The sequence below is a fragment of the Protomyctophum parallelum genome (genome assembly GCF_964188405.1).
Source record: "Protomyctophum parallelum genome assembly, chromosome: 9".
NCBI classification, from domain to species: domain Eukaryota; kingdom Metazoa; phylum Chordata; class Actinopteri; order Myctophiformes; family Myctophidae; genus Protomyctophum; species Protomyctophum parallelum.
The window spans coordinates 12,019,367-12,047,276 of NC_139706.1; the positions used below are offsets into that span (position 1 = coordinate 12,019,367).

Consider the following 27,910-nt stretch of genomic DNA (forward strand, 5'->3'; position numbering starts at 1 on the left):
TAACGAGGCCTATACTCGCTGTGTGTGGACCACTAACCTCCTCAAACAGCTCCAGGCTGTAGGTGTTATCGTCGTCCGCAAAGTACACGATGCCCGGCTGGCTGCTGTTGGCGTTGAAGGTCTCCCTCAGCCAGCGCAGAGCCAGGTTCCTCTGCATGGTCCCCCTGGGGATGCGAGGGTCCCGCGTGTCTCCCCGCAGCTTGTAGTTCCTGGGCGTCTCCACGTTGAGGTGCGTGTAGTTGAGCCCCGTGTCGTGGAGGAGCCGCGTGACCAGCGGCGTCCGCCTCTGCGAGTCCTCCACGAGGATCCAGTGCAGGTTGGGCACGTGGAGGAAGGTGTTGGCCAGCCGCGTCAGCTCGGCCTTCTGCACGGGGCGGCTGTACGTCGGCGTGATGATGTGGATGGTGGGCAGCACGTCGGACCAGGGCGGCGGCCGCGTGTACACGTACTCCGTCCTCACCACCTCCACAATGTCCTTGTCCGAGGAGGAAGAGCAGTACTCCTTGGAGTCCTGCGTCAGGCCGCCCGCGTCCTTCTTGCCATCGCCACCGTCATCTGTGAGAAGAGTACATGTACGGGCGTTAACCCGCCCCTGGGCCTGCCCCACTGTATTGTTTTCCTCAGGTGACTCAAACCCAATGGGGGGTGTAAAGTGTACCTGAGAGCCGGTGTCGGTGGACTGCAAGCCTCTCTGGTATGATAAAGAGCTCTTTTACTAGGTGGTGACAGGCTGCAAAAAGCGAAAGCAGGCACTGTGAGAGGACACAACACAGCTAGCTGGATGGACAAAGACATGTGGGGTCAAAGGGTTGGGGGTGATGATGATGATGATGATGATGATGCCTATTAGGGCTGCACCATATTGTGAAAACATGCGATATGCGATGATGATATGACTCGCGATAAGTAAACAAATACTGAAGTAACATATATACAGTTTTAATGTCTTTCCCTGCCTTAGGTTTGCTGCTAACATAGAACCCAAACCATGGCAGTGTATTGTATGCACAAACTGGGGGGAAAAAAATCGATTACTGTATATTTCCATTCACCTGGCTAGAGCTGCTATTGACCGTCAGCTTAGCAATTCAGTTTCTCACTGCTCTGCGTAAAACATTTTCTTCTAATTGATGATACATGATGATGCATTTTCAATATATTCTGCAGCCCTAATGCCTATCCTGCATGTCCACTTCATTCATCTGTGACTAACAATAATGAAAACACACTGTATACAGTGTGTTTTCTTTAATTGTTTGCTGTGTTGTGTCAGTGCCACTACAACAGTATGTGCCACATACTTAACTTTACAACTTTGCTTTCCAGGGTATTATATTATTTCTATATTAGCCTACAAAATCCCCCTAGCATTCACTGTACTGTACTTATGCATGGGGGTAGCAATGTACTGCATTCTTTTACACACACAGCAGCAGTTGTAGCTTTTTCATTTTGTTATGAGATGTATTGATACATCCATTAATTCTTATTTAAGTGATGGGGAGAAAGTGTAATAAATCATTAAATCTCACAGAGGCTAGCTGAGGTTAAGTGTAGCACAAAGTATAGCACAACTAACTTGGAGAGTTAACAATAGCTAATCAGGTGCAAATGGTAGCAGCATACAGCGTGTTTTCCCAAATAGTAAATTGTATGAATCAGTGGCCCCAATAGGCTGCTATGACGGATAGAATAATTATAGAATCATTAAGGTTGCTAATTTCTCCCCTCATGTGCCAAGGCCTAATGGAATTCTTTATCACTGCTCTGCTTGAGCACCATTCGCACCTCAAACATAAAGACGATTTTCTTTTGTGCCACAGATTTGCACAATCTGCTGATGGCCAGATGTTAGACATAGGCTGCCAGCAGTGCCAGCTACAAACAATGCTACAAGCAAGCGCCTCATTTTAAGGGGAGCTAAAAAAAACAAATACTTTTTTAATAGCAGATGGAGGCGGTCTACCTGAGGACAATACAGATACTGTAGTTAAATGCCAAATCGTTAGCCCCGTCAGAAAGAAAGACAATTGTGACATGCTAATCTGTGATTAACTGCGCTTTACACTATACTATATCTTAATAGCTGAGATAAATCCGACCAAAGCAGGTTTAAAAAAAGAAACCGCCTGTGGGTCATTAAGCGTAAACCCTGTTTTTGTTTGTTATTCCACTTAACTTCCACTTCAAACGTTATATATAGGAGGAAAACAGTTCTATTGATTTACTGTCTCTCCAATTTGGTTGTGTACTGTACATGGTGCAGCTTACTGACAATTTACACTGGTTTGCAGTCTCTTGTTGTGGTGCGAGAGAGAGAGAGAGAGAGAGAGAGAGAGATATGAGAGAGAGAGAGAGTGGTAATTTAAAGGAGCTATGAAATTGATTTGGCGAGTTCAGATTGTGAGATGGACAAGAGATGAGTGAGATGCTGTTCTGAAACTGATGCATGCTGCTTTGTGTTTGTGTCACTTTGTGCTTCACTCAAAGCACAAGCTCAGAATAGATGGTCCACTGTGTGTTAATGGATCAGGTGTGGATGCAGTGCAATGCTAATGAGCAACATAGACAGAGTGTAGAGGAACTGGAACCATTAAATCAATGTACTCAGCGATTTGCAGCTTCAGAGCCCATTTCAAGGTGGCACGGCACCATCTTGGATAGTGCTAGATATAATAGCATGTAGCCAAAAGACACCCGAGGAGATCGACAACCAAGGTATGATTACTTATTTTTATTTTTTTTAAGATATTTTTTTGCGGCTTACGCCTTTTATTGATTTTTTAAGGGACAGATAGTAGGCTGACAGGAAACGGGAGAGAGATGGGGGGATGACATGCGGTAAAGGCCGTGTCGGGTTCGGGAGTCGAACCCGCGGCACACCGCGACTGGATCACCAGTCCGGTGCCCAGACCGTTACGCTACGGCCTGGGCTGTATGATTACTTCTAACACAACTAGCGACGGGACCGCGATGGGCCGTCAAAAACACAATCTTTGGTTAGTATTGGAATCATTGATTTATAGTTATTCACGTTTTAAGATTTTTTATCACATCAATTAAAATGGAGGGGGAACACTTTGGATGACGTCCCAACCGGAAATGAAAATCGAATGTTGCCCCCAGGCTGTAGACTGGTGCGCTCTGTTATGATACGAGTAATGTTCCGTCTTTTGATTAATCTCCGTCCTGGGCGTTGGACGTAATTATTTGATATGGCGGAGATCTCCGTCTTGGCCGCTCAGAGTGTTAATAGGGTTGTATCCTTAAGCTTGATTCCTTATCCTGCATTCAGACAGTCCATACTGACGCTGTTTTTTGCCAGCTGCTTGAAAAGTGGCTGGACAACATTTGATCTACCTAGTAATCGTAGTGGAGACGTTTTCAGCCTCTAGGCTGCCTCTAAGCCAATGGGAGACTTACCCATAAAACCCATAGTCTGAACGGCATAAAACCCATAATCTGAACACAGCAACGTGAAGCCGTATTGGCTGCAGACATACTGAACACAGCAACGTGAAGCCGTATTGGCTGCATACATACTGAATGCAGCAACGTGAAGCCGTATTGACTGCAGACATACTGAACGCAGCAACGTGAAGCCGTATTGACTGCAGACATACTGAACGCAGCAACGTGAAGCCGTATTGGCTGCAGACATACTGAACGCAGCAACGTGAAGCCGTATTGGCTGCAGACATACATACTGAACGCATCAACGTGAAGCCATATTGGCTGCATACATACATACTGAACGCAGCAACGTGAAGCCCTATAGGCTGCAGACATACTGAACGCAGCAACGTGAAGCCCTATTGGCTGCAGACATACTGAACTGAACGTGAACGTGAAGCCGTGAGCTGAGGCTGAGGCACAAACTGAGCTGCTCATGAACGAGTCATTCTTGTTTAACTGTGAGTGTTCAATTGTTATTAAGATCTGATGAGGGTGATGGTCTTTGTGACAAATGGCCTCTAAACGCACAGCCTGTCGTGCGTTTAGGTTTCAAGGGCCCACTCCCTGCATGATACATTGAAGAAGCGGTGCCGTGTCATTGGTCCGACATCTCACTATATTCCCAACGGCGCGTTGGTCCGACTCGCACATCACTAACCCTCACCGGATGCAAAGCCCTATTCCATTATCCTGCATTTACAGTATCATGCATTAATACTGTAGACATGTTGTTCCTTTTGTTATAATACAGCGTAGAAAAGTATAATCTCTTATAATCTGTCATGCTTTAAAAGAGAGAAAAGCCTTTATTCCTCTCATGCATAATTTATACCTTGCCATCTGCTTGTGATGCAACTCGTTATGACCTTTTAAATTGGCTATTAAAAATATATATTATATTTAAATCAGGTTTTAGGGGGAAATGAAAGACCGGCAGGAACATGCATGCAATTAAAAGTGCTACTGCTACAGTGGCCTGCTAGCAGTGATTCTCAACCTGTGGTACAGTACAGTACATGTACAGTACAAGCAATTGGTTGAAACCTTTATTATGGGGGTATTTGGTCATGATTCACCAGGATCCTGGATGGCTGGATTCTATAGGCTTAAAATAATTGATGTAAATATTTTTGTAGATCTCTATGGGAAAAATGAATGGCTATCCTTATAGCCTTAATGCATATCAAACTGGGGGTCCTTAAAATTAAGCAGGTTGTGAATCACGGCTAGAGCCGTAACATTCTTCTATTATGGCGCTCCTTGGCATATCTTTTCAAATGGGAGTCCACGGGCTACTTTGTGTCAATTTGGTTGTCCTTGACATGAAAGTGTGGTGGCACATGCATACCCTTGCGGATGGCGAGGAGGGGAGCGATAGCACTCTGGTGCCAAACGGTGATGAGCAGCGTCCAGGGTAGCACAATCAACACGATGGCAAGAATGTCTCTTCTCTTCGGCATCTCCAGGATTGGTTGTGTGGCTCGGCATTACCTGTTGGTAAAGACAATAGATGGACCAAGCTATAAATTATTTCTGAATTATTATTATTATTTCTTAAATATGAAAATATGATGTCGCATTACAGTTTTTTTTCCTTTTAAGTTTAAACATAATCGTCAAATGCCTATACTGTTTGAATATTCTTTCATTAATTTCCCACTGTCATCTGATCTCTGATGAATCTACACAAAAGAACGAAAACTCGACACGAGACAGTATCACGCTAAAGGTTCACAAAGTTCAGGGAACATATATAGTGCTGGATCATAATGACGTGACAATAATAGAGTAGATAGAGAGAGAGTATGTTTTGCACTGTGTGTGTGTGTGTGCGTGCGTGCGTGTGTGTATTGTGTGTGTCCGTCCGTCCGTCTGTCTGTCTGTGTGGCCACAACCTGACCTGCCCTGGTGGAGACCTGTGCCCTTTATCTAGTGCACTTTATCTAGTTTTATTTGTTTTGCCAATGGGTTCCCAATTTGGCTCCAGACAAACACACACAGATTTACACACCAACCCTCTTATAGATAATATGTTTGTAGTATTTACGTGTGGCATAACCTTTACAGAAACACTAGAACTGTAATGGAAATTTGAATGTAGAATTAGAATTGGACTCAATGGGGCATTGTTTGAAAAATGAGCTAAATATTTTAGTACTGTATGGATTTGTGCTGTCAATAGTGTGCTACACTGAAATGTTCCTGTGGTTTGCATTTAAAGGTTATGCAACTCGTATAGGGATAGGGTAAGTGATTATTCTGATAGTTATCATTGCTATTATAGTGTTTGTTCACTAACCCTGTCTCTCCATCTAGCTCTTTAATAGACAGAACATTCATTGTCAGGTAGGTGACAACATTTCAGCCAATCAGGAGAGAGTAGCCATCTCGCTATTCATGAGCTTAATTTTTATGGTGTGTTTAATCTGTATCCTGACTGCGTTCTCTATCCTGATTGGATAAAATTGGTATCCCAATTTCAGTTTCTGAAAATGCATTTTCTGTTTGATAAAAGGCTGGAGAGACATGGAGACTCCTGTTACTGAATAAACACTCTATAGCAATGAGTACTATCACAATATAGAGCTTCTTAACACTTATTTTAACCAACGGAAATAACGTGCGCTACCTTTGAGAACAACAATGCAAGCTCTGTAAATGCAAGCTTTGTAAAATACACCTGTAATTAATACTTCTTTTAAAAACAGTCGGAAAAAAGTTGTCTCATACTTTTCTTTTTTACATAATTGCACCTGTCAATCATAATAATGCACACATTTAAAACAAGAGCTGTGAGGCGAAATGTGCTTCCCTGTGAGTGCATCTCAGGGCAACACTACTCCATTACTGAAGCCCACCACACACCGGCTGCGTCCCCCGCGCGGCGGACACAGCCGCTCCATTATTTTCAATGAACCTATCGCACACCGGCTGCGTCCGACGCGCGCTGGCGCGTGGTCACGCCTCGCCTGCCGCGCTGATGCACCGCTGTTCTATTTTCCAGGCGTTGCCGCGCGGCCTCCACCCGGCTATCCGTGGGCGTGGCAATGGAATATAGTCAACAAAACTCCCCAGCCGCGTGGTAGCGCGCCGCGTCCTATTGGTGTTGCCGTGCGGCTATGGCGCGCGGCAATACTGTGCTACGGCGGCGGCGGTCGCAGACGGTGTGTGTCGGGCTTGACAAAGAAATGGGACTTGAGGTATATTTATGCAGTTTCTTAAGCGTTGAGGTGTAACAGATGAGACTTGTCTACATGGACAATACTTTGCATTGGAAACCCTCCAATTATGAAAAAGCGGTAAGGGAATTTCACAGACCAGTGAATGAATCTATTAGTGCTGGGGGAAGAGTATTGGTACACAGCACCATCTTCTGATGAATTAAAGATGGAGTGCCGTGATTTTTGCACTTTTTCAGTTTTTTATGTGTCTATGGAGTTAACATTACTCTAATAGGCCCCCAGGTGTGCATGTTAATATCATATTCAAATATGTCTTCCCTGTGTATTTTTGTTTTCCTGAAAGCTGAAAGCCTCCCCTAATAACCCCTCAAGTTCAGGTGGGTGGTGCTAAGGTGATAACTAGCTATACTTAATTAACTTTTGGGTGTGGCCACTGGCCACATAAAAACCATGTGTGAAATTCTAACACTTTTTTCTGTACACCTTTGAAAAAAAGGTGTAGGGGGGGGGGGGGGGGGGGGTCACGGCAATCAATCCATCTTTAAATTCCTTGTCCGTCTTAGTTGAATATGCATCCTTATATTATTTGGACTAGAACTGAACCTGAATGATTATAAGAACAGGCTGTGCTCCTCACCCACAGTTAGAACTGGTTCATGGCACCATTGATGATGCCCAGCTGGGTGGCCCGCACCGTGTATGGAACAAGCATCGTAGCCGTGGGGTTCCCCGTTGCATGTCAGCCAAGCATGTTCCTTTCCTCGCTCTTGCTCGCTGTTTCCTACTCACCACCACGACAGTGAATGGCAAGCCAAGACCTGGAAAACAAGGACATTTACACAGTGAATTATTGGTTCATGCTTCCTTTATATGGTCATTTGTTGTGCTCTGTCTATATTGTTTTGGCACCAGAGACTTGCTTTGATGCCAAACATGAATTCTGGAAGGCTGTTAATTCCAATACTTGTTGAAGCTGCAAGCTGTCGGTTTTAATATCGTACCCGGGATTCGAACCTGTTTCTCCCGCATGAGAGACCAACATATCTCATTAAGAACAAATCACCTCTTGGCCAGTGGAGATATTGCATTTGTGAGCTTCAGTTAGTACTATAGTTGTCAAGGTGTAGGTCACGTGTCTCATCCCCCGACACCAGGATCAATGGTACAATACAGTAGTGTTCCGGGGACCAGCAGTGGTCATTGAGGGAGTTCCAGGTGGTACCCAGCTAAATGGTGGAGAGTTGGTAGCCAAATGGACCCTTATAGATCTTTAACTCTTGAGAGAGTTACATTATTGTTAAACATCTGAATTACTTAATTTACAAGAAGTCTACACAATTAGAGAATGTAGAAGAATTGTTATTTTTCTAAAGTCTTGTGTCTGAGAGGCTAAGGGCCGATTCATACTCCTATTTTACCGCTGTAGTGCCGCAATGATTTTGGCTCGTCAGAAATTTTCAGTAGCACCGAAGAGCCGACTTTAGGACGGTACCTGCCCCTCCGAACCTCAAATGGCGTCACATTGTAGGCTCTAAAATAGTATGAATCGCACCTAAATCTCATCAAATGGTGGTCGGTGGCTCAAATGCAGAATAAACTGGTCGGTCGGTAAGTCCGACGGTCGGTCGACTAACAACCGACCGTCGGACTTACCGACTGACGCGTCGGTTGAGTGAATTGGATTGCTGCCACTGCAGATGTGCTAGTTGTATTCTATTACTAGCATACAGACAATGGTTAAAATAATGTTTTATTCAGTTCAAATTTAACAGTCTGGGCTGGTAGATATTTGGAAACATTTGTTTTTGCATCACGTCTTCAAATATGAAGTAAATAATGGTTCTGAGGAAGCTATAGCGAAGCTTTATCCGCTCAAGTTTGATTCTGCATTCATCCCATAGTACAGTGTGTGTAAGGCTAAACTGACTGTTGGTTAAAGTAAGAAATGGGAATATTTGCAAGATTTGTAAATAGTTACGGCCTCAACCTTTACAGTACAGACACATCACGTGTGTGTGTGTGTGTGTGTGTGTGTGTGTGTGTGTGTCTGCGTGCGTGCGTTTTTGCGTGCGTGCATGCGTGCGAGCGAGAGTGAGTGAGTGAGAGAGAATCTTTATACTACATATTTTACCGTAAAATGTTCAGCCATTCCTTAGAATGAATGGTTTGGGAGAAAATGGGTAGACTATAGCTTTAGTAGGGAGTTCAAGTCCCAGGTGGAGTGAATTGTATTTGCACTGGAATGGGTTATTACATCAAATCGACCAGCTATCTGGAATCATGTACTCGCACTGATGCAATTTTTCCCCACAGATTCCCTGGGTCATGACAGCTGCAACTGCAACCCACAAATAGCATAGTGGCAACTGCACTTTACAATATTGTCAATTTCTAGAAATTGTCTAGTTTCTATGTAGGCTGCATACGGAATACTGGATGTCTATATGACAGTTACAGACCTGTGAATAGGTAGCTACAGTACTAGCTACAGTAGTACACACCTTCATGGCAGCGCCACACCAGTACTGAAATGCCAAAAGTAGCTATACCAAACTATTCTGAAAAAGGACATTAGGATTTCTGCTCAATGCTGTCAACCGCACAAGCTCACATTGACGGTGATTTCTCTATCGCTGGCTGTGCTTCTGTACTTCTGTCTTCACACTCCCCAAAATGTTCCCATCTAATGCCAAGCACGAAGGGGGTTGATTGAGTTCTGATACGTGCTTGTTTCACTCTGCCCTTTGACCAAGTCCTGACGTCACTCGTCCCCTCGATTCCCCTGGTTCACGGAAGTAATTTCTCTATGGAGAACATGGGCTCATCTTAAAATCATTTCATATATGCGTTGTGGTCCAAAAATAAACAAGCTGTCAGGGAGGTGTCTCTGTATCGTTTGCGAGTCACTCTACAGTCTGTTTCTAGCGAAAATGTAACTAATTCAGTAGCAGTAACAATAGCGTTTTCTCTCAGTCAGTTGATTCTTCATATCCATATGAGTGAAGCGGCCTGGATGATTTGTTTATTTTTCAAACACAGTTATTATATGAGGCCATCTAAAATCCCCTTCAATGCAAATAAAAAAGTGCGCCCTTGCCTTTACCGATATTGACGTCAGACTTCCGTGCTCTATTTGAAAATACAAATACTGGTAGCAGCAGAGTTGGTACATGTTGAAAGTTTTACGAGAGTGACAGGGTTTCCTGTTTTCTGGCACAAAACTAATATACACTTTGGTATGTATATGAGTGCTTTTATTTATTTATGTTAATAGATATTGACTCACAGCTCTAATTCACACATTTTTTCTGTTCTCTTTAAACAAGGAAAACACTATAGTTATTAGTAGGTACATAAGAAACTACTTCCTTTTTGAGTAATTAGATAAACCACATGGAAGAAGGAACCAATGTCAGTGGTCCATAAAATGTCATATAGTTTTGTATTGAATGCCAATAGGCATAAAGAGAGATACTATTACAGCGGATTGATTAAAAATTGTATTCACAGTATGTAGAATGGGTACATTTCAACGAAAGTACAGGTCAATGCAAAAACTGCTACGAGGATAAAACCATAAAAAGACTTCTAGAGCTGTACCCAGTGTGTCTACCACACACCGTACAGTGTTTGATACCGAGAGAACACCTCACATCAATTCTCTCCCACAGACAACCGGTAGCCGACATTGAGGCTTGACAGCATTTCACATCAACATTGGCTAACCAGCTGTGAAGGGAACACCTGCTGCTGGCTAATATAGCGTCACATCAGCAGTGCCATCTTTGAAAGTTCTTGTTCGGATTGTTGAACCAACACTGCACAGTGTAACCTTCGGGTGTAACCCTGCTGTCTGAACCGTCAGGGGCGGCTGCAAGGTGATACAGGTACGATGCAATTCTTCAGGGAGCAGACAGCATGTTAAGGTGACCGTGAAACGTCTGGGGAGGATACTGTACTGGGAGGATGTTACAGTTATTTGTTCTACAAAAACTACTGGAGTTTGCTTTTGAGTTGCCCAAACTGCAAGTGCACATTTGAGTGAGGACTAGCCGTTTGCTATAAACACAACACGAGATATATAGGCTATATATCTCGATCTAATTTGCCCGAAGGGCCCCTGAGAGCCAAGGGCCCCTGGGCTAATTTGTCCCTGTATATAGCTAGATGGCTATAAAAACAACATGAAATATCTGTCTCTAAACAAACACCTCCGCTCTGCTCCGCCCATAAAGTTGGCTACGTCTCCCCTTCTCTCTCCCTCTCTCCACACACAGTATAACGCATGCACGCTCACTCGAATGGCTCAAAAGCTCATTAACTCTACTATGATATAAAAGAACACACCTGCAGACTTTTGCCGCATGTACCGCGCGGTTTCCTACTAGTCCAACGTGTGAAGAATGCAACGCAGCTTAACGGTCAAAGCTTAGCATAGCATATGTGTCAAGTTAGACGAATGTCAACCCTTGACTTCCGGTCGGTGGACATCAAAATAAGTAATTTTCTTTAATTTATTTATTATAAATATTATTCTCTGGTATCGGTATTCTGTATCGGTATCGGCTAACACAGACATTTTGGTATCGGGATCAGATCGGGAACGAAAAAAGTGTATCTTGACATCCCTAATCAATGAGACTTTATTTTACACAGCCCAATTTTAAGTTCGACTACAGTCGGCTACTAGTATTATATACCCTGGAAGCTCAGGTACACCCTTTGCTATTAACAACCCAAAGGGATCTGGATATGAGAACTCTTTATTGGAAAGTGTCACCCCTACTGTGTTTTCAGTTTGACTTTTATCTCCGGAGAAAGAAAAGCCTATAAAGTAATGTTGCCTGACATAATATACAGTATGTGTGTAGAGTAAACACAGGTTCTGAAAATGTTTAAGCAAACATTGCAGTATCCTGTTGGAGAAGTGAGTGATACGTTAGAGTGGTGTGACGCATACATACAGCAGCCGTCAGTTCAGCACCGTGTTTAAACTGAGACTGCTGCCCTTTTCCCTCTTCTCTCTCAGATTTGTAAGGCTTAGAGTCTTCAAAGGCGAGAGGATAAGGAGGGGGAAAGTTTACAAGTTTGTAATCGAGTCTGCCTCTGACTTCTGAGCTCCCTCGGCTCCCACTGTCTCCTATTTCCCAGAGACCAATAATAACACCATGTTTTCCTCGCTCACTTTGCCATGGCATCATTTTGATGGACTGTCCAGTCCAGTCAGCAGGCGAGAGAGAGACGCTCTGGAGATATTATGTCCTAGACCTATAGTCTGTCCAATCATTCACTCTCGTTTATGAATTTACTGCTCTCCAGCCAACTTGCTGCTGCTCTGAACACTTTCCAGGAACGTCCGTGCATGTGTATAAAAACAAGTCACTATGATAGGCCATTATTATCAATGTTCTTGTCACAGCCCCATAAAGACACTTCTCCTAGAGGTGTCATTAAACTTGAATTCAAAATTCAGGCAGTATTGATTCAGGCAGGCTTAATTGCTTTAGAAGTGAGCCGGAGAAAAGCCCTATAGTTTTAGATTTCAAATTGATTTGTGCTGTGCTGTCCTGTCCTGTACGTGCTCTTTTTGAATTTCAAGAATAGGAATAATGACCAAAATGACTTTTAACTGGAGGGCGCAATACATTTTGTTGGAGACATTGGTGCAGATGCACTGGCAACATGGATTATATTAAAGGACAACTCCCCCCCACCCCAACCAAGGTTCATGTTTTAGGTTTTTTTTAATTTGCTGCTTTCTTTAATTTTAGTGATTTTAGCTATTTTTGGCATTCAAACAAGTGGCTAAATATGTTTATATTTCCCGCAATATCTATATTGCTATTTCTAGTGCTACTAGACCCCAGGAAATTACATTTGGCTACAAACGATCATGAGATCTACTGAATGTGAAGGGGGATATTAGGGGGATGCCATACTGTGCGTCATAGGCTTATGACAGATTGCCAACTCCTTGTCAAAAATAGCTAAAATCAGTAAAAACGAAAGAAAACAGCAAATTAAATAAATATTAAAACACTCATATTTTACTTTCTCTAATAACAACCTAAAACATGAACCTTGCTTGAAAAAAACAAAACAAAAACAAAGTTGTCCTTTAACATATCTGATTACAGGTCCACTGATTACAGGCCCATACGGCATATGGACTCCAAACGACTCAACGCCGGGCAATGCACTTCACTGATGCCTGCGCTTAAGTCGATCGATCGGATGCCTCTCGGGATACGGAAAGACAGAGATTTTGCACATTTATAGTAGAAGAAAATCTGAATCCAATAAAATCCCAATTCCAATTACCCTGCAAATAACTCTTAACAACTCCATTTCATTCAGGACTAGTCTTTCTCTAGAGAGCTAATTGAAAAACATAGTAAGGGAAAACAATTCACTGAATTAACTTTATTTGATCAACTCAATCCAATCCTCTGCTCACCTCCGTCTTAAAGTATCAGCACATAATTCTGAACAGAAAATAAATGCAGTATAATTACTTTAGCAGGGTTTCCTCCACCATTATACAGCGATTGCGAGACGCCATGGCTGAAATCTATGGCACCATAGCTAACATCTAGTCAAAATTATGCAATGTTGCTCCTTTAAAAGCCGATGTAGACGACACGGCTCAAGAACGTGCTCAGGAATGTCAGGAATGCAGCACTGCCTGCAGAAAATATTAATGTTATTTCATATTCTGTGAATTAACTATAGTTTAACTCAGTGATTCTCAGCCATTTTATTCTTAAGGCCCCCGAAAATGTAATTGATACAAATTAGCCTAGGCCATTTTATTAGGCCCCAATCTACATACATGGCCAAAGCCAGTTAATTCAGAGTGTGCAGTAAGGCTAGGCCTACACATGGTAGGCCTAGCAAACACTAATAGACTACATTCATATACATTATTAGGCTACTGTCTTGTATTCATCATAATGCCTTTCAGGTCACATTCTCACCTAATACTTCGGTAGACTCGAATGCGTATGGGGGGGGGAATTGGGATTCTTGCATATTTAATTGGCTGCGGTTTGCCTTCACACTGTCATTCGCAGCAATTGGAAACGCAACAGGGAGACCTTTATCAATGTGTTCCATTCATAAACTAGCCTACACAGTGAAATCTATTACACTCATAACGTGCATGTGTCGTGCCGTCTGGGACCCCCCCCCTCTCTCTTTCTCTCTCTCTCTACGCACGCAGCCGCCACACACTGTTCTTTTGGGCATGGAGGCACAGCGCTGCATGAGCGCACTGATATAACTCCTCAGTCCCCACACAGTGACAGCACTCCATGTTTACGGCACGCACAGACAGACAGACAGACAGACAGAATATTCTGTAGGCTATAATAGGCTACACTGCAGTGTTTTTATGTGTTTTCTTAAGCAATTGATTAATGTACACGTCCTCATTTCGATCAGGGCTTCAGTCTCCTCATTCGACCACGTCTATCCGGGACATCTTTGCGCTGCGTAAAATATGCCTTCTCCGTCTCCAACTGTGTTCAGCTCCTCACCCGCCACATTGTTTGCTTCATTTCCTTTATTTACCGCGGATTGCATTCACACCTGCACCGAATCGTAGTCAAGTGCGATTGGAAGCGAAGCGAAACCCCCGTTTTTGGGCGGAGTAAAATGCGGTTCTTTGCTGCGTATTAGGATTCGAATGAACCTTCACACCTGCCAAACGAAGCGTACTTTCTGAAAATGCGCAGCAGGATTCGTTTTAATCGCAGCAAAGCTCTCTGGGGAGAATGTGACCTCAGTGTCAGTGTCAGTGTTCCCTGCCAGGACTAACCATTTTAAGTCATCTGTTTTAGATATCAATCAGTATGTCAATGCATTGCTGTTTTGTTGCCTCATGTAGGCCTATTGTACAGTATTTATGCAATGAATCTAATTAATTAATTCATCAATTTTTTTGAGAGTCCCTCCCTGGCCAGCCAATTTTTTTACCTGCAGGAAACACTGTTTAGTCAATATGTTGGTCTCTAGAGTAAACATTTTTCCCTTTTTATTTTTCTGTTCAAATGTGTCCATGACAAGACATTTAATTAACCCTTGTATTATTGGTGCTTTGCATGGTTTATTCTGCTGTCAGTGTGTGAATGTGAATGAGGCTTCCCATATAAAGTTTACGCACAGACCAGTGCAAGCACTTGCTCGGTGTCTGTAATGTCTAAGGCCTAGACTTTGCTGTTATTCACACATTCCAGTTTTGAGTTCAGTGAAAGGTCATGTTCACACCAGGAAAAAGCTCTCCTGCTTGACTTATCGACCCAATTCACACCTGCCAATGGATGACTCTCTTTAGAATCCGATCCTACCAAAGAACTACCCACATTTAGCTACACTAATAATAGCTATACTGTCATGCTGCTACTTTATAAACGATGCTGTTCCTCTTAAGAAGGAAGACTGCCATGTCTCTTATGACGAGAACTGTATTGTACCTCAAAGAATCATAGTGTTGTAGGAATAGCAAGTAAGATGAATTGCTATTTCTATCTTTGAATCAGAATGGCATGTCTGTTTAGTTCACACTCTTAACAACACAACACACACACCCCCACTTCCTTGTTTACCCAGAAACCCCCGCCCACTCTCTTAGGGTGAATTATGTCCCTATAAAGTCACTACACTACAGTGTATAATATAAATAACTTCAGTCTTTGGAGCAGTAACGTTAATATTTTATGTAAAATGAATAAATAAGAGGATGATAGACACCAATATTACTTTTAATGCAAGTATGTAATTTTGTATGTGGAAATATAACCGGGAATCTATTAAGCCAGCAGGTATAGTGACTCTACTGCCTTGAGTAGATTTATAGCTGTCCCTGTTCCAAGCTCAAGGCCAATATTCCCTTTACTGTGATTTAATATCTCAATTATTAGGAGGGAATGACAAGCAGTGCAATTTGATTTAAACAAGAACGGCAGTTTTATTTTCTTAAGTATGCCATTTTGCACGGTGCATTGTCTTTGATTGATGGTCATGGACCGGGCTTGGTTCACAACTGCCTCATCCATGATAAAAGATTTAGGACTCCCGAGTCCCAACATTCAGACAGGTTCAACTGCTTCTCTGCTGGTAACAGCAGGGATCAGCTATATAGTCTGGCACTGCCATCTTCTTATCTTGACTAGTTTATAGTGGTGCTTGCTCCGGGCAGACCTCTCTCTAGCTTCAAACCCCCAAGCAGGCTCATGCACCATGGGTTTAACAGATGAAGGCAGCTCCCTAAGGACAGTGGTAAGGTAGCTGCCATTGGTTAGCCTCGAACCAGACAAATCTGCCATTGGTTAGCCTCGAACCAGACAAATCTGCCATTGGTTAGCCTCGAACCAGACAAATCTGCCATTGCAAAAAAGAAATGTTGCCCTGGGCAGCTGCAGTGACATTTGTCGGCCAGGCCAGGCTAGCTATTGGTAGTCAAACTTGTGACACACAAAACAGCTAGTTTGGACAATGCTGGATCGGGGGACTGCTGAATTTTGAACATGAAGTGAAATGTCAAAGTGTGGAGCCAACAGTTGTGGTGAAGAAATAGAGTTAAAGAATAAATTATACATCCTTTGTGGAGAAACACACTCGATACTACTTTTATTGATGCTTTCTTTTGATTAGAAGGTTAGAAAGTTATATTTTAAATTTTAGCTTTGGCGAGGGGGAGCGACGGAGCGTGCATTTGTTCATTGAAGTGGTGGATAAATATGATTATTCTGGTTGGAAAACTAATCTTGATCTCTGGCTTGATAGACAATACTGACACTATTTTACTTTTTAATTTAACAGAAGGCTCTCAGCACAGCACAATAAAATGTCAATATAACCCCAAGTGGCAATGAACTGGGTTCAAACTAAAAAAGATAAACCATAATTTGAATTCAAGGTTTTGAAAGCTGCTGCATTTCACAGCTCTTTTGAGGTCTTAATTTCTAACAATATATTATGCCACAAAAGTATTATCGACAGAAGCCTTAATTTATTTTATACTGGAATAAACATTAAATCATTCAGGCTTTAATGAAAATAATATGATATGCCTGCAGGGTGAGTGATGACTAGTGCTGGCCGGTCTCATAGCCAGGCTCTGCTTTAGCTGCTCCGTTAGTCTTCCCAACCAATGGGAACCAGTGGGACAGAACTCCATGATAGGACAAACGACAGCCGAGCCCGGCTAATATTCTCTGCAGTTCTGTGTACAACAGGTATCTATCTAATGGATAAATTGTTTATTATTATAGATTATAGATTTAAAACCTCAGTACTTTACATAACTTTTATTACTAAACTACTGTAACCTTTTGGGTTAGTTGTTTGTAAAAAAAAAAAAAAAAACTATCAAACAAAATGAACACCTGAATGAATTACAGATGTGTGCAGTGGGAATGACGAAACAATCTGATCACAAAAGAAATACAGAATATTACCAGAAACTGCATAGTAGTAAAATTCACCATAATAAGAACATTAATGTAAACGTAAACTTGAATCACTGCTTTATTTCTGCTTCTTCCGTAAGACCAATTGAAGTCACATGGAATGGTCTGGCAAACAGCAACATAATGTTACAATATGCTATTAAGTGTCAGGCAACCACAAAAAAATAAAAAAAATGAACGGCTTTGGACATACAAGCTTTCCACCTGACATTGACGGTATGCATCTTCTGCTGAAGTGAACTGTGAACCAGAATTTGGAGTGCATTTTTAATTTCTGCAACTTCTAACAAACTATGTCAAAGCGACAGACAGCAGAGTTTATCTCATTAAAGTTGTTTTCTACGATAGGACTCATAACCACATGAAAGAGGCTTCGGTGTGAGGTCAGGGGTCGTGAGGGACGATTCATTAGCTAATTAGAGACAGTTTTCTGAAAATGGGAATTTAAGGGCTAAGTGTCTGTGCTGCACTTTCCCTTCAACTAGCTACAGTATCTGCCTCCACTGACTTCCCAGGTTCTTTAATGAGGAGCCAAAGCATGGATTCCTCCCATGGAAGATTCCCCTGCGTCACGCCATCCCAATTATATGCCCTTGTGGATGGAAAAAATATATAATTATGAATCTGATCATCGCTAATTAAACCTGAGGGATTGGATTCAAGGCTTTGGCAGTGCATGGGGAGGCTTTGTTTGTTTGTTTTTTGTGGGGGGGAAACAGGTGTAAATATGAAAGAATTGTGAACAGGAAAACGAACAACGTCTGTTTTGTTAGGGGTGGATCCATGGTTAATGACATGTATCGCTGTCATTAACCGCTGTGATTTTTGGGGATTCTTATTTAGAAATGTTAAATGATGGTCCTCACACAACGAACTGCAGTAACAACACCATACATGTGTTTACTGAATAAACTGCACGCACACAAATTAGGCTAATGAGGAGGGATTCAAATGTAACATGTAACACAAGGTAGACATGACATGAGCACTTAGGTACAGACAGACAGACAGACAGACACATGCATGCATGCATGCACACACACATGCACCCACACACGTGTTCATACAATATGTGAGATCTTTATGAGGCTGAATGTGGTGCACTAAAAGATTAAGAGGCATATTTATGTGCATTCAACTTCGTGGAGTACTGGGAGGGTCAGGTGAGGTGGAGCTGCTCAGCAGAAGATACAAAGATAGTCTACCATTCATTTTCAGTGGTGGAAGCCAGAAATATGAAGATGCAAAGATACATCTGACGGTTGTACTGTAGCTGCTGCAAAAGCTACGACAAAAGTTGAGCTGGTTTCAACTTCAGCTACAAAGATACAAATACGCTGTGTAGCTTTGCATCTTTGAATCTTTTGCATCTGCCAGTGTGAACGCTGCAGAGATAGAGATGTGCGGCAGTGGCTCAGGGGTAGAGTGGTCGGTAGAACGTCTGGATGGGAAAACCGTGAGGTTCCCAGTTCGATCCTGGGATCCACCAGAGTTAGTGTCGAAGTGTCCTTGAGCAAGACTCCCTAAGAACCCCTAATTGCTCCCGATGTGCAGGTTGGTGCCTTGCATGGTTTCCTCCACCATCGGTGTATGAGTGGGTGAATGTAATGCACAATCTATTTGGATAAAGGTGCTATATAAATGCACCATTTTGTTACAGGCATCACCCATGTCTGACTGTAAGAATGCAAAGTGGTAAGCTGCTGTCCTAGGATATTAATGTCCAAAAATATGTAAATGCACAGGAACCTGGCACCTAAACAATTACTGAGTCAACACACCTGCCAATTCATTCGTGTCCATCTCTGTTGTTTTCTTAATTACATAATTAAGTGTTGGCATATGTGATTTCACTCTATGACATGCTGCTGCCATTAGCTTTGAACCTGCAAAGTAAAAACCCAACCCCCAGGAGAGAACTAATTTGTGTTGGAGATTCATTTAATAGCTTTGGTAATTAGTGGTTACGTTATTATTTGCTTTGCATGCTTTGCTTACTGCACAAGTGCACATACAAGGCATTTCCATTTAGTAGTGCATTACACACTAGATTTTGAGCACTTTTTGACATTCAAGACAAGCACCTAATCTCTTTGCTGTGGTATGTTTAGATTAAGGTACCTGAAATTAATTCAACATTTTATTCATAAATACACACATGATTGCATCCCTAAAGTGTGTTGGCAAATGTTCACAAGGAGTAGCTAATTACTTTCTTAAATAAAGCCAGTGCCCAATGAGGAATACTGCTTCTTATATTCATAATTCATTATTTGTTTCATCACACTTCCCATATGAGTGGGACTACAGTAGGATACTGTCTGAAAAAGTTAAAAAATAAATCACATTCAATGTCCAATAGCTTACATGAAATATTTGACTAATATGCTTGATTATGAAGCACCAGTCTTTGATCAATGACATCATACTGTACAGGACAATGGCCACAGGGACGATGCAACCGCTGTACCGTCTGTCGGTCCCCAGCTAACTGATGGAGAATTGGTAACCAAATGGACCATTATAGATCTTTAACTCTTGAGAGTGTAAAATTAAACCAAATGGACCCTTAAGTTCATTTACAAGAAGTCTACACAATTAGAGAATGTAGAAGAATTGTTATTTTGATCGTTTGCCTGTTATCTCTCCTGTGGTACCAAGATAAATACAGCATGGAAATGTGGACATATTCTTTAGTTTTGGGTTTTGGTCTGCAAGGCTAAATCTTATCAAATGGTGGTCCGTAGCGCAAATGCAGAATAAATAATGGGCCTTGATATGAAAAGGGTTGAAAACCACTGTTTTATACTCATACCGTATATGGAGTTCAGGCATGCCCAATTATGGAGCCCAGGCCAGTCTATGACATCAGTACTATAATATGATAATGATGATCAGGCTACTCCATAAATATATGGAGATTTGCAGTATTTTAACAGTATTTTTGGGAGATTTCATCCGACTGACTAACTTCCCACTCTGTGCATCACTCCCATAGAGTATTAAAAGGATAGAGACTAAACTGGCGCGAAGCTCCGCCCCCCTCCGCTATTCATGTCAGTGGAAGTTGCTCAGTGGCGTTTTGAAGCACCCGGAAGGCTGCCGGAAGTACTGTCTATTTCCGCATTTTTTCGCTGATTCAGCATTTGGACACCAAATTTTGGTGTCCGGAAATGCGGAAGTGCAGCTGGGCTTTAACATTGAGCGCTCGGTTGCACGGGGTTTCCTCGTCAAGAATCCACGGGTCCGCCTGCAGTCCTTCCTCTTACCACTAGGGCCCAGCGCTTCAACATTGGAGTGCATAGCTGGCCCCTTGATCACTCCCCTGGATCCTCTGTGATACGCACGTCCATATAAATTGGATCATCAGTTCTGGTCAAGCGCCTTCCGACCGACTCGGCACCGGGCACAGCACCCTCTCGGGTCCTATAACGACTCGCGTATTGAATTTGAGATCAGTTCGCGGTCAGTCAGATGGATGGTTCTTGAATTATTGTGTGTACACTACAAACTCACTCAATTTAACTTTCTGCTGTGATGAACCACATTGCTTTCAATGATTTGGTCATTTCTTATTTTACCATCAACTGTGGCTATTTCTAAGTCAAATTAATGATACAGTATTCTTCTCTACAAAATAAAAAAAATCAGTTATTGCTGCATTTTATCCACAGAATCACAATATCATGCATATTTGATTGCCTTGTTTTGAGAAGGCCCGGGTGGCAAAGTCAATAAGTTTAATTGCTCCACAATAATGACCAAAAATTGCTGCAAAATCCCGAAGGGACTGTACAGCTGTTATTTGATGTGCAAATATTGTTCGAGCCACCACTGCTGCCTCTCGAGTCTCAAGATAAAGAAGATTCCAATGCTTCCACTCTCCTCTGGAATACATAATGTAGGCCTATACTAGCTCAAGGTTAAATATATACAGCATAAACTACACCTTGAGTAGCTAATCTAAAAAGAGTGTGTCTAAACATTAATTTTTTGTGGGTGCAGTGTGGGATATTTAGTGAAACAGAACAGCACGTTTAAAAATGCACTGCGTTAATCATAGTGGAACATGTAGACTGCTCTCACTGAGATGATATTCCCGCTAGACCACTTAAAAAAGCGCTGACATTTACAAATCCTCTGTAAAATGTCAAATAAGTCACATACAGTACTGAATGTATACTGTAGGCCTAACTGTTAATGAAGTGGTCTCCTTTTTGCTTTCTCATTTGGGTTCAGCTTAACATGAGTGAGAAATGAATATGTCACTCCTTAAAAAATTTAATAAAGAAAAGTAAAGAACCTTCAACATTTCCAACTGGGAATCCCTGATCGGTTTTGGCCACTACCTCTCAACTTATTGAGTTACTGTACCTGCGCTGCACTGTACATTGGCTGCTATAACTGTACAGAGATGCATTCAAACAGCACTCAGGGGCACAGAGAAACTGCACAAGAGGAGCAGTGTTGACACAGCAACTCTGTCTGCTGATGCTTCATAACAGCCGTGTCACCGGCTGGGTATATAAATGACTTTGCAGAGACTCCCCGTCTCTGCAAAGTCGACATTGACTTTGACAGCATGTCCTGGGAAACTGCAATGACTTTGTCTGTCATTGAACCCAGAGGCAGTTTGTATAGTGCAAGGAGAAGCCTCAATAAATATACTGTGCAAACATGTGTTCACACTACAACATGGATTAAGTAACAGTCACTGGCTATTGTGGGGGATACTCAGTGGTGAAAGTGCCCCCCCCCCCCCCAAAACGGCATCTTGGCACCTAAACTATAGCACAATACAAACACAACAGGTCTTGCACCTGCACAGCGAATTATTAATATTATTGCACGTACAGTGGCAATAAAGCTTGAAACAGAACCTGTATTCTCAGTTGAGATTCTGGTTGGTTTACATTAGTCCATGAGAGCTCCGAATTTGGGCTATGATTACCTAATCTGAGTTCCCAGAAGTTTTCGCCACAATGATTACCAAATGAGTAGGCAAAGCCATATTAAACTGTTTCAAGTAAAGTACCGTATATGATGACCCTTCCACAGGAGTTTTTTTTATATTTATTTATCACACATTTTGTTATTTTCACCTAGTTGAATAGGATGACTGATTTTAAGAAATAGTTATCACCATGAAACTTCCCCCGTTTTCTGAAATTGTACATTTAGATATGCAAATTAGGCATTATACAGGACAATATGCAATAATTTGCAAACTTTCCAGAAAATCAGAAAATTGGATATACAATTTAGGCATTTAGCAGACGCTCTTAATTAATCCAGAGCGATTTACATTAAGCAAGAACAAAAAGCATGGCAATACATCATATACATAAAAAAGTAGTTGAATCATACGTAAGCTAAGAACGTAACAGTGGAATATCTATGAAACTATGCATAATATTATACTATATTGTGCTATGTCTACATAAAAGGCTATCTAATAGGGGTGTAACGATACATGGTTGACGATACGATACATGGACGATATTGGTTCATTATGGCGATCCGATCCGATTCAAGGATTTTAAATCGATACAGTAACCATTTAAAATACATTGACATTATTTTAAACTACTGTAAGTAAACACGCACGTACGTACAGACTACAGAGTCCTTCCTGAACACACATGCTCTCACACACACAAGCCCATTTTCAGGCTATAGCAAGACAAGCCTTTCTTTTCAGTGGGTGATCAATACTCTTTGGACTGTTGGAAACCCTCAGTCGTTGGAGATTCAGAAGTGGTGGTGGGTGCAGTAGAGGCAGCGCAGACCTGTATCCATAATGAGCCCCCTTGGGAATGCAACACATTACAGGAAATGGTTCCAATTAGACCATCCAGCTGTAAATGTTGCAAAAAAAGAAAAAGAAAAAGGCTTGAACGTTAACCATGTTAGTGGGACCATTATGGAAGGGGGCATGTGTGGTGGACGCTACAATCAGGTGCTATTAGGACTTCATTCAATCACAGTAGTTCAGCCTAGTGGATTTTATTCCCCTTCTGCCCTATACACTATTTAAATTCCCCTGATTGCACAAATCACAGGCTATTTTTCTCCCGTTTGCAGACAGACAGTCAAGTCGTACAAAACTGGTTTATGTCTGGACTATAAGCGCAGTGTGACTGAGATGAGAATTGATTCAAAATGGTGTGCTATTGTAATAATAATAATAATAATACTAGCAATGGTTGATGCTGATTGCGTTTAGACGGACACCACCACCCGCTGGCTTCTCATCAGGCGTGTGTTACGCTGCCATATGTCAGCCGGATGGACTGTTATGATTGTAATAATTCTAGCTCTTGCCATGCAATTTGTCTTGCACTTGGAGGGAATTATTAAAATATTTAGGGTATAAATATAATTACCACGAGTACCAAAGTATATTTACCAATCAAATTATTAATATAGTATTTACCTTATATATAGGGAATAAAACAGGTAATCATAAGGGGTAAAAGGATATGTAATCATATAATGTGCGACTAAATAGTAACAGGCCTCACTAAAGCTAAAATCATGGAATTAGTAAATATTTATTAGAGAGTATAAAGTACACAGAGGCATCTTTCTCCCGACGCGTGCACGCTCATGCATGCACAGTTGCACACACACACTCTCTCTCTCTCAGGTCACCAAAGCAGGTCAGCTCGACTCAACTGTGCAAACAATGAGATGGCAGGAAACGTACACACACACATAAGGGAGGGTGGTACTCAGGGTACAGGGTTCACACACGTTGAACACATCGACACATACACCCACACACCCAGGGGGGGCAGAGTCCGGAAGAGAGGGCCAACGCGACACTTCAAAGAGGGAGGAGGATCCCCTGAAGAAATAAACTCTCTATTATGATTGGACGATATTCACAAACTTGGAAATACTAAATATCTCTGGATCACATGGAATCTTCACTCCCTCAGACCGTAGAGAGGGAGTCCAGAGGTCTACTGGTGGTTTAATCGGTAACTTCTGTCGGTAACATTGATTGTATAACCAGATTTGATTAATTATGATTGTAATAGGCTCAATTTATATTGTTGTAGACATAGGGACCAAACATAAATGTACATTAGTTAATAGGGCTTTGATTATTAAAACGTATAGATAATTATTATAACTATTTGTTGTGTATTCATTCCAGAGGTTTGGTTACAAGTTCATGGACATAATCATGCAAAACGAACGCGTATTGGTATTGATATCTGGTTTTCTGTCTGTACCTCCTTGGAGGTTAAAGGTGAAGGGCCAGAGGTTAAAATCTTCTCTACACTGAGCATTCATCTCTCGAAGAGTGCTGTAAATCCAAATGACAATTGGCCCTGTGACCTTTAAGTTAGCCCACCGTAGTTATTTCTAGTTGGATGGGAAGAAAACAAATGGCAAAGCAACCAGTCATCCAATCACAATGATATAATACAGCTCTGTACATTTAGATGTGTTATGTGCTACTACTGTACTTACTACTACTACTGCAAAACATGCATTTGTGCGTGCACATTAAACTGAATAGGTCTGCCTTGCCTTACTCACAGACTATCTATCTAATGAGCGTGGAGCTCAATAGATATTGTGCTCCAGTGAGCTGGCCACCATACTGTATATGGGTACAGCTACTACAGCATACAGAAGGCACAAAGGGAAGCCAAGGGAATTGATCCAAGACTAATAAGGGTAGATATAATAACTACAACATTATCACTGATGCTCGTGGCATTTCCTTCCACTAATACTGGTGCATGCTGTATTGTGCTAGGATTCTGCAGCACCTGAGTATTGATTGGGATTTATTTTCCAATTCAGGCAGAAAGACAGAAAGACACGGATTGATTTTATACAATTCTGGGTTGAAGAAGCACATATCGGCAAGCCTTTTCTGTCTTAGCTCAGCATAGACTGAGCAAACACAACTCTCTGTGTTATAATGAAATCCATACATTACAAACTACTTGCATTTAGCTTGTTTCACTTTAACTTTCAATGTTCTATTTTGGTCAGTTCGTGTACAATACAAATAATTAGTTAAATGTAAATCATACATACATAGGTTGATAATATGCACAATAATCTCATGCATAATTCTATGCTTTTCTTAGCGCAAAGTCAAAATGGGAGAGGCTGCAGGCCTGTGTTATCAGAAAATATTTTCAGTTGAAAATGTTACGTTTCTGACAATCACCTTTGCATTACTTGAAACAAGATAGGCGCACTGACAGACACAGACAGCTTGAGCCCCGTGAGGTGAGGTGGTGTGATGGCCACACTGTCGACTGCAGGTTATAGGCCACTTGATGCATTTCAAAAAGAAAAAGAAAAAAAGAATAAACAGAACGTTTAAAAAAACCTCCTGCTCATGATTTTGGGTTACATACAAATATTATATATATTCTGTTCATAAGTACTATACAGCTGCAGAGAAAATAGAGCAGAAAGCCTCAGACACTCAGACAGTATTGTTGCTGCTTAATGGCCTCAGGCTAGCTGCTGTCGCAAGCATAGACATTCCTCTTAGGTCACTGTTCTATCTGTGCTGTGTGTCACCCTGTTAACTGCTGCTGCTCATTGGTCTGGCCTACAGCTTTATAATCAAACATGCACGCACGCACGCACATTCACAAGTACACACACACATTCACATGTACACAAATCTCTTACAGTATGCAGTGTGCAGACATCAAAAATGATTAAAGTGTTCTAACAACACCTTTAGGATGTTAGATGCCTATACACAGTACAGATTATGTGTGTGCGTGCATGCGTGTTTAAGATTTTATTATTTATTTAGCTTTTTCTGCCTTTAGTACAGTAAGCTGACAAAAATTGGGGGAGAGAGATGCAGGCGAGTGACACACTGACATGCTGTCAGGCTGGATTAGCCTATAGGTGCCCGTACCACTAGACAGCTGTAGTTGAGTTAGATTGCGCACATTAGGCCCGGACGGTTAGCTCAACCGTCTGGGCACCTATACTGTATAGGCTACTGAGCCAGCCTGACGGCATGCCGCGGGTTCAACTCCCGATCCCGACGGCCTTTGCCATGTGTCTTCCCCCCATTTCCTGTCAGTCTACTTTCATCCTATCAATAAAGGTAGAAAAAGCAATTTTACACAACTGCATGTTAATATAGCTACCGGTATGTATATATACAGTATACAATAACAGATTAATTGGTTGGCTTGTTTTCGCTTTGAGAGCTTTCTCTTCATATATATATAATTATATATATAGTGTAGATAAAAGGCTGTGATATGGTACTGTATGTATACAAAAAATTGAAATTCTCAATGAATAATATAGAATGTAATTATGATGCTCTAATTTGTTTGCCACATTGTGTGTTATGATTTCATTAGAGGATAATGTGCTGTGTATCAACATTGCACTGTATGGTGTGTCTAGTAACGCTGGTGTAATTCCCATGTGAATGGGCTTACCCCTCCGCAAAACCGGGTTGCTCAGCACTCAATAATTCATAGCGCTCAAGAAGGAAACATTTAGAATCTTTTCTCATGATGGCAATATAATTGCCAGCAGTTGCATCATGACGCAACACGTTTCACCCCTAAATATTACCAGTGCCATTCTGACATGTCTCTGTCTGGCATGCTTTTCTCAACCCTTCGTTTTTCACATTTTGAAATTCACTATGGCATTAAATAATTAGCTTTTAAAGATAATTTTAAATATCATGACATATCTTACTGGGAGTAACTTAATAGTTTGTATTTTATTTGTTTGTTTGTTTCATGTCGCTGATCAAAAACATGAATTTAACTTTTTGGGATAGTAACACATGGGGTGGGTGAAGCTAATTGTATGTCCTGTGCATTTGTACTGTACAGTATGTTATGTTGCACCTACATGTCTTTAGTACTGTGTAATGTTGTAGATGTATAGGACCCCCTCTAAAACGAGATGCTGCATCTCAAGGGGCCACCCTCTCAATACAATTCTATACAATTCAAAATAACATATTGATATTGTTGAATGCATAACTTAAAATGAATGCTGCCTTGTGTTGCCAGCAGTATTGATCTTGCGCCGAACCTACATAAAGTACATGGTATACAGGAGATGGTAGTGCTTGGCGTGCCAGGGCAGCATGTACACAACCTAAATCATGTCTGGTCTCATGACATTAGGTTTGAGGGACAGGACTAGTAAATCAACTCCTGAGCAGGCCTTCTGGAGGCCCTCCTCTGCATTTAGCCGTGAATGGAAACTATGGATCACAACACACGAAATACAACTTGCGTTCAGACAGGCAGATGCAAAGATACAGTCTACCATTCATTGTCAATGGAAGCCAGTGACTTGAAGCTACGAAGCAAATCTGACACTGCTGCAAAAGATACAAAAAAGATTACAAATTGAAGCTGATCTGGGTTCGACTTTCAGATGCAAAACTACAAAGCTATACAACTGTAGCTGCAATTTTTTCACCCTGATCTGGCTGGCAAAAGCTTGCGGCGTCTTCTTCTAGTCCGTTTCCAGTATTTCCAATGCATATACTGTAAATAATGCCTTGCCTACTGTAGGTCGAAAAAGGCTTACAGTTGAGACTCCATGCAGGATTGTTGTTGTTTCACAATTTCCCCCGCCGGCCGCCGCGCCTCCGACACACATCACTACAGACGCATGCTTGATGACTTCAACGACCATGAGCAACAGAGATAGTAGACAAAAGAGACAAATATGCTGTGATCTTTGCATCTTTGCATATGCCTCGTGTGAACGCAACATATACAACTCTATACTTCCAGTGGTGCAGGTCCCCAG

The 27,910-nt window shown here is 41.7% G+C and overlaps 1 protein-coding gene across 4 annotated transcripts in view; it reads right to left on the reverse strand.

The window, feature by feature from the left end:
* b3gat1a (beta-1,3-glucuronyltransferase 1 (glucuronosyltransferase P) a) overlaps nucleotides 1–27,910 on the reverse strand; it is a 107,924-nt gene that overhangs the window by 16,762 nt on the left and 63,252 nt on the right. For 2 of the 4 annotated variants that reach the window (XM_083772830.1, XM_083772829.1), the window contains 4 exons: nucleotides 7,276–7,456; nucleotides 4,805–4,947; nucleotides 659–730; nucleotides 38–555 (listed from right to left, as the gene is read on the reverse strand). In XM_083772830.1, coding sequence (XP_083628956.1) covers nucleotides 38–555; nucleotides 659–730; nucleotides 4,805–4,916 — 702 coding nt within the window. In that variant the 5' untranslated portion in view covers nucleotides 4,917–4,947; nucleotides 7,276–7,456. The remainder of the gene's footprint in view (nucleotides 1–37; nucleotides 556–658; nucleotides 731–4,804; nucleotides 4,948–7,275; nucleotides 7,457–27,910) is intronic. The other 2 variants (XM_083772831.1, XM_083772832.1) reach the window with 2 other exon arrangements.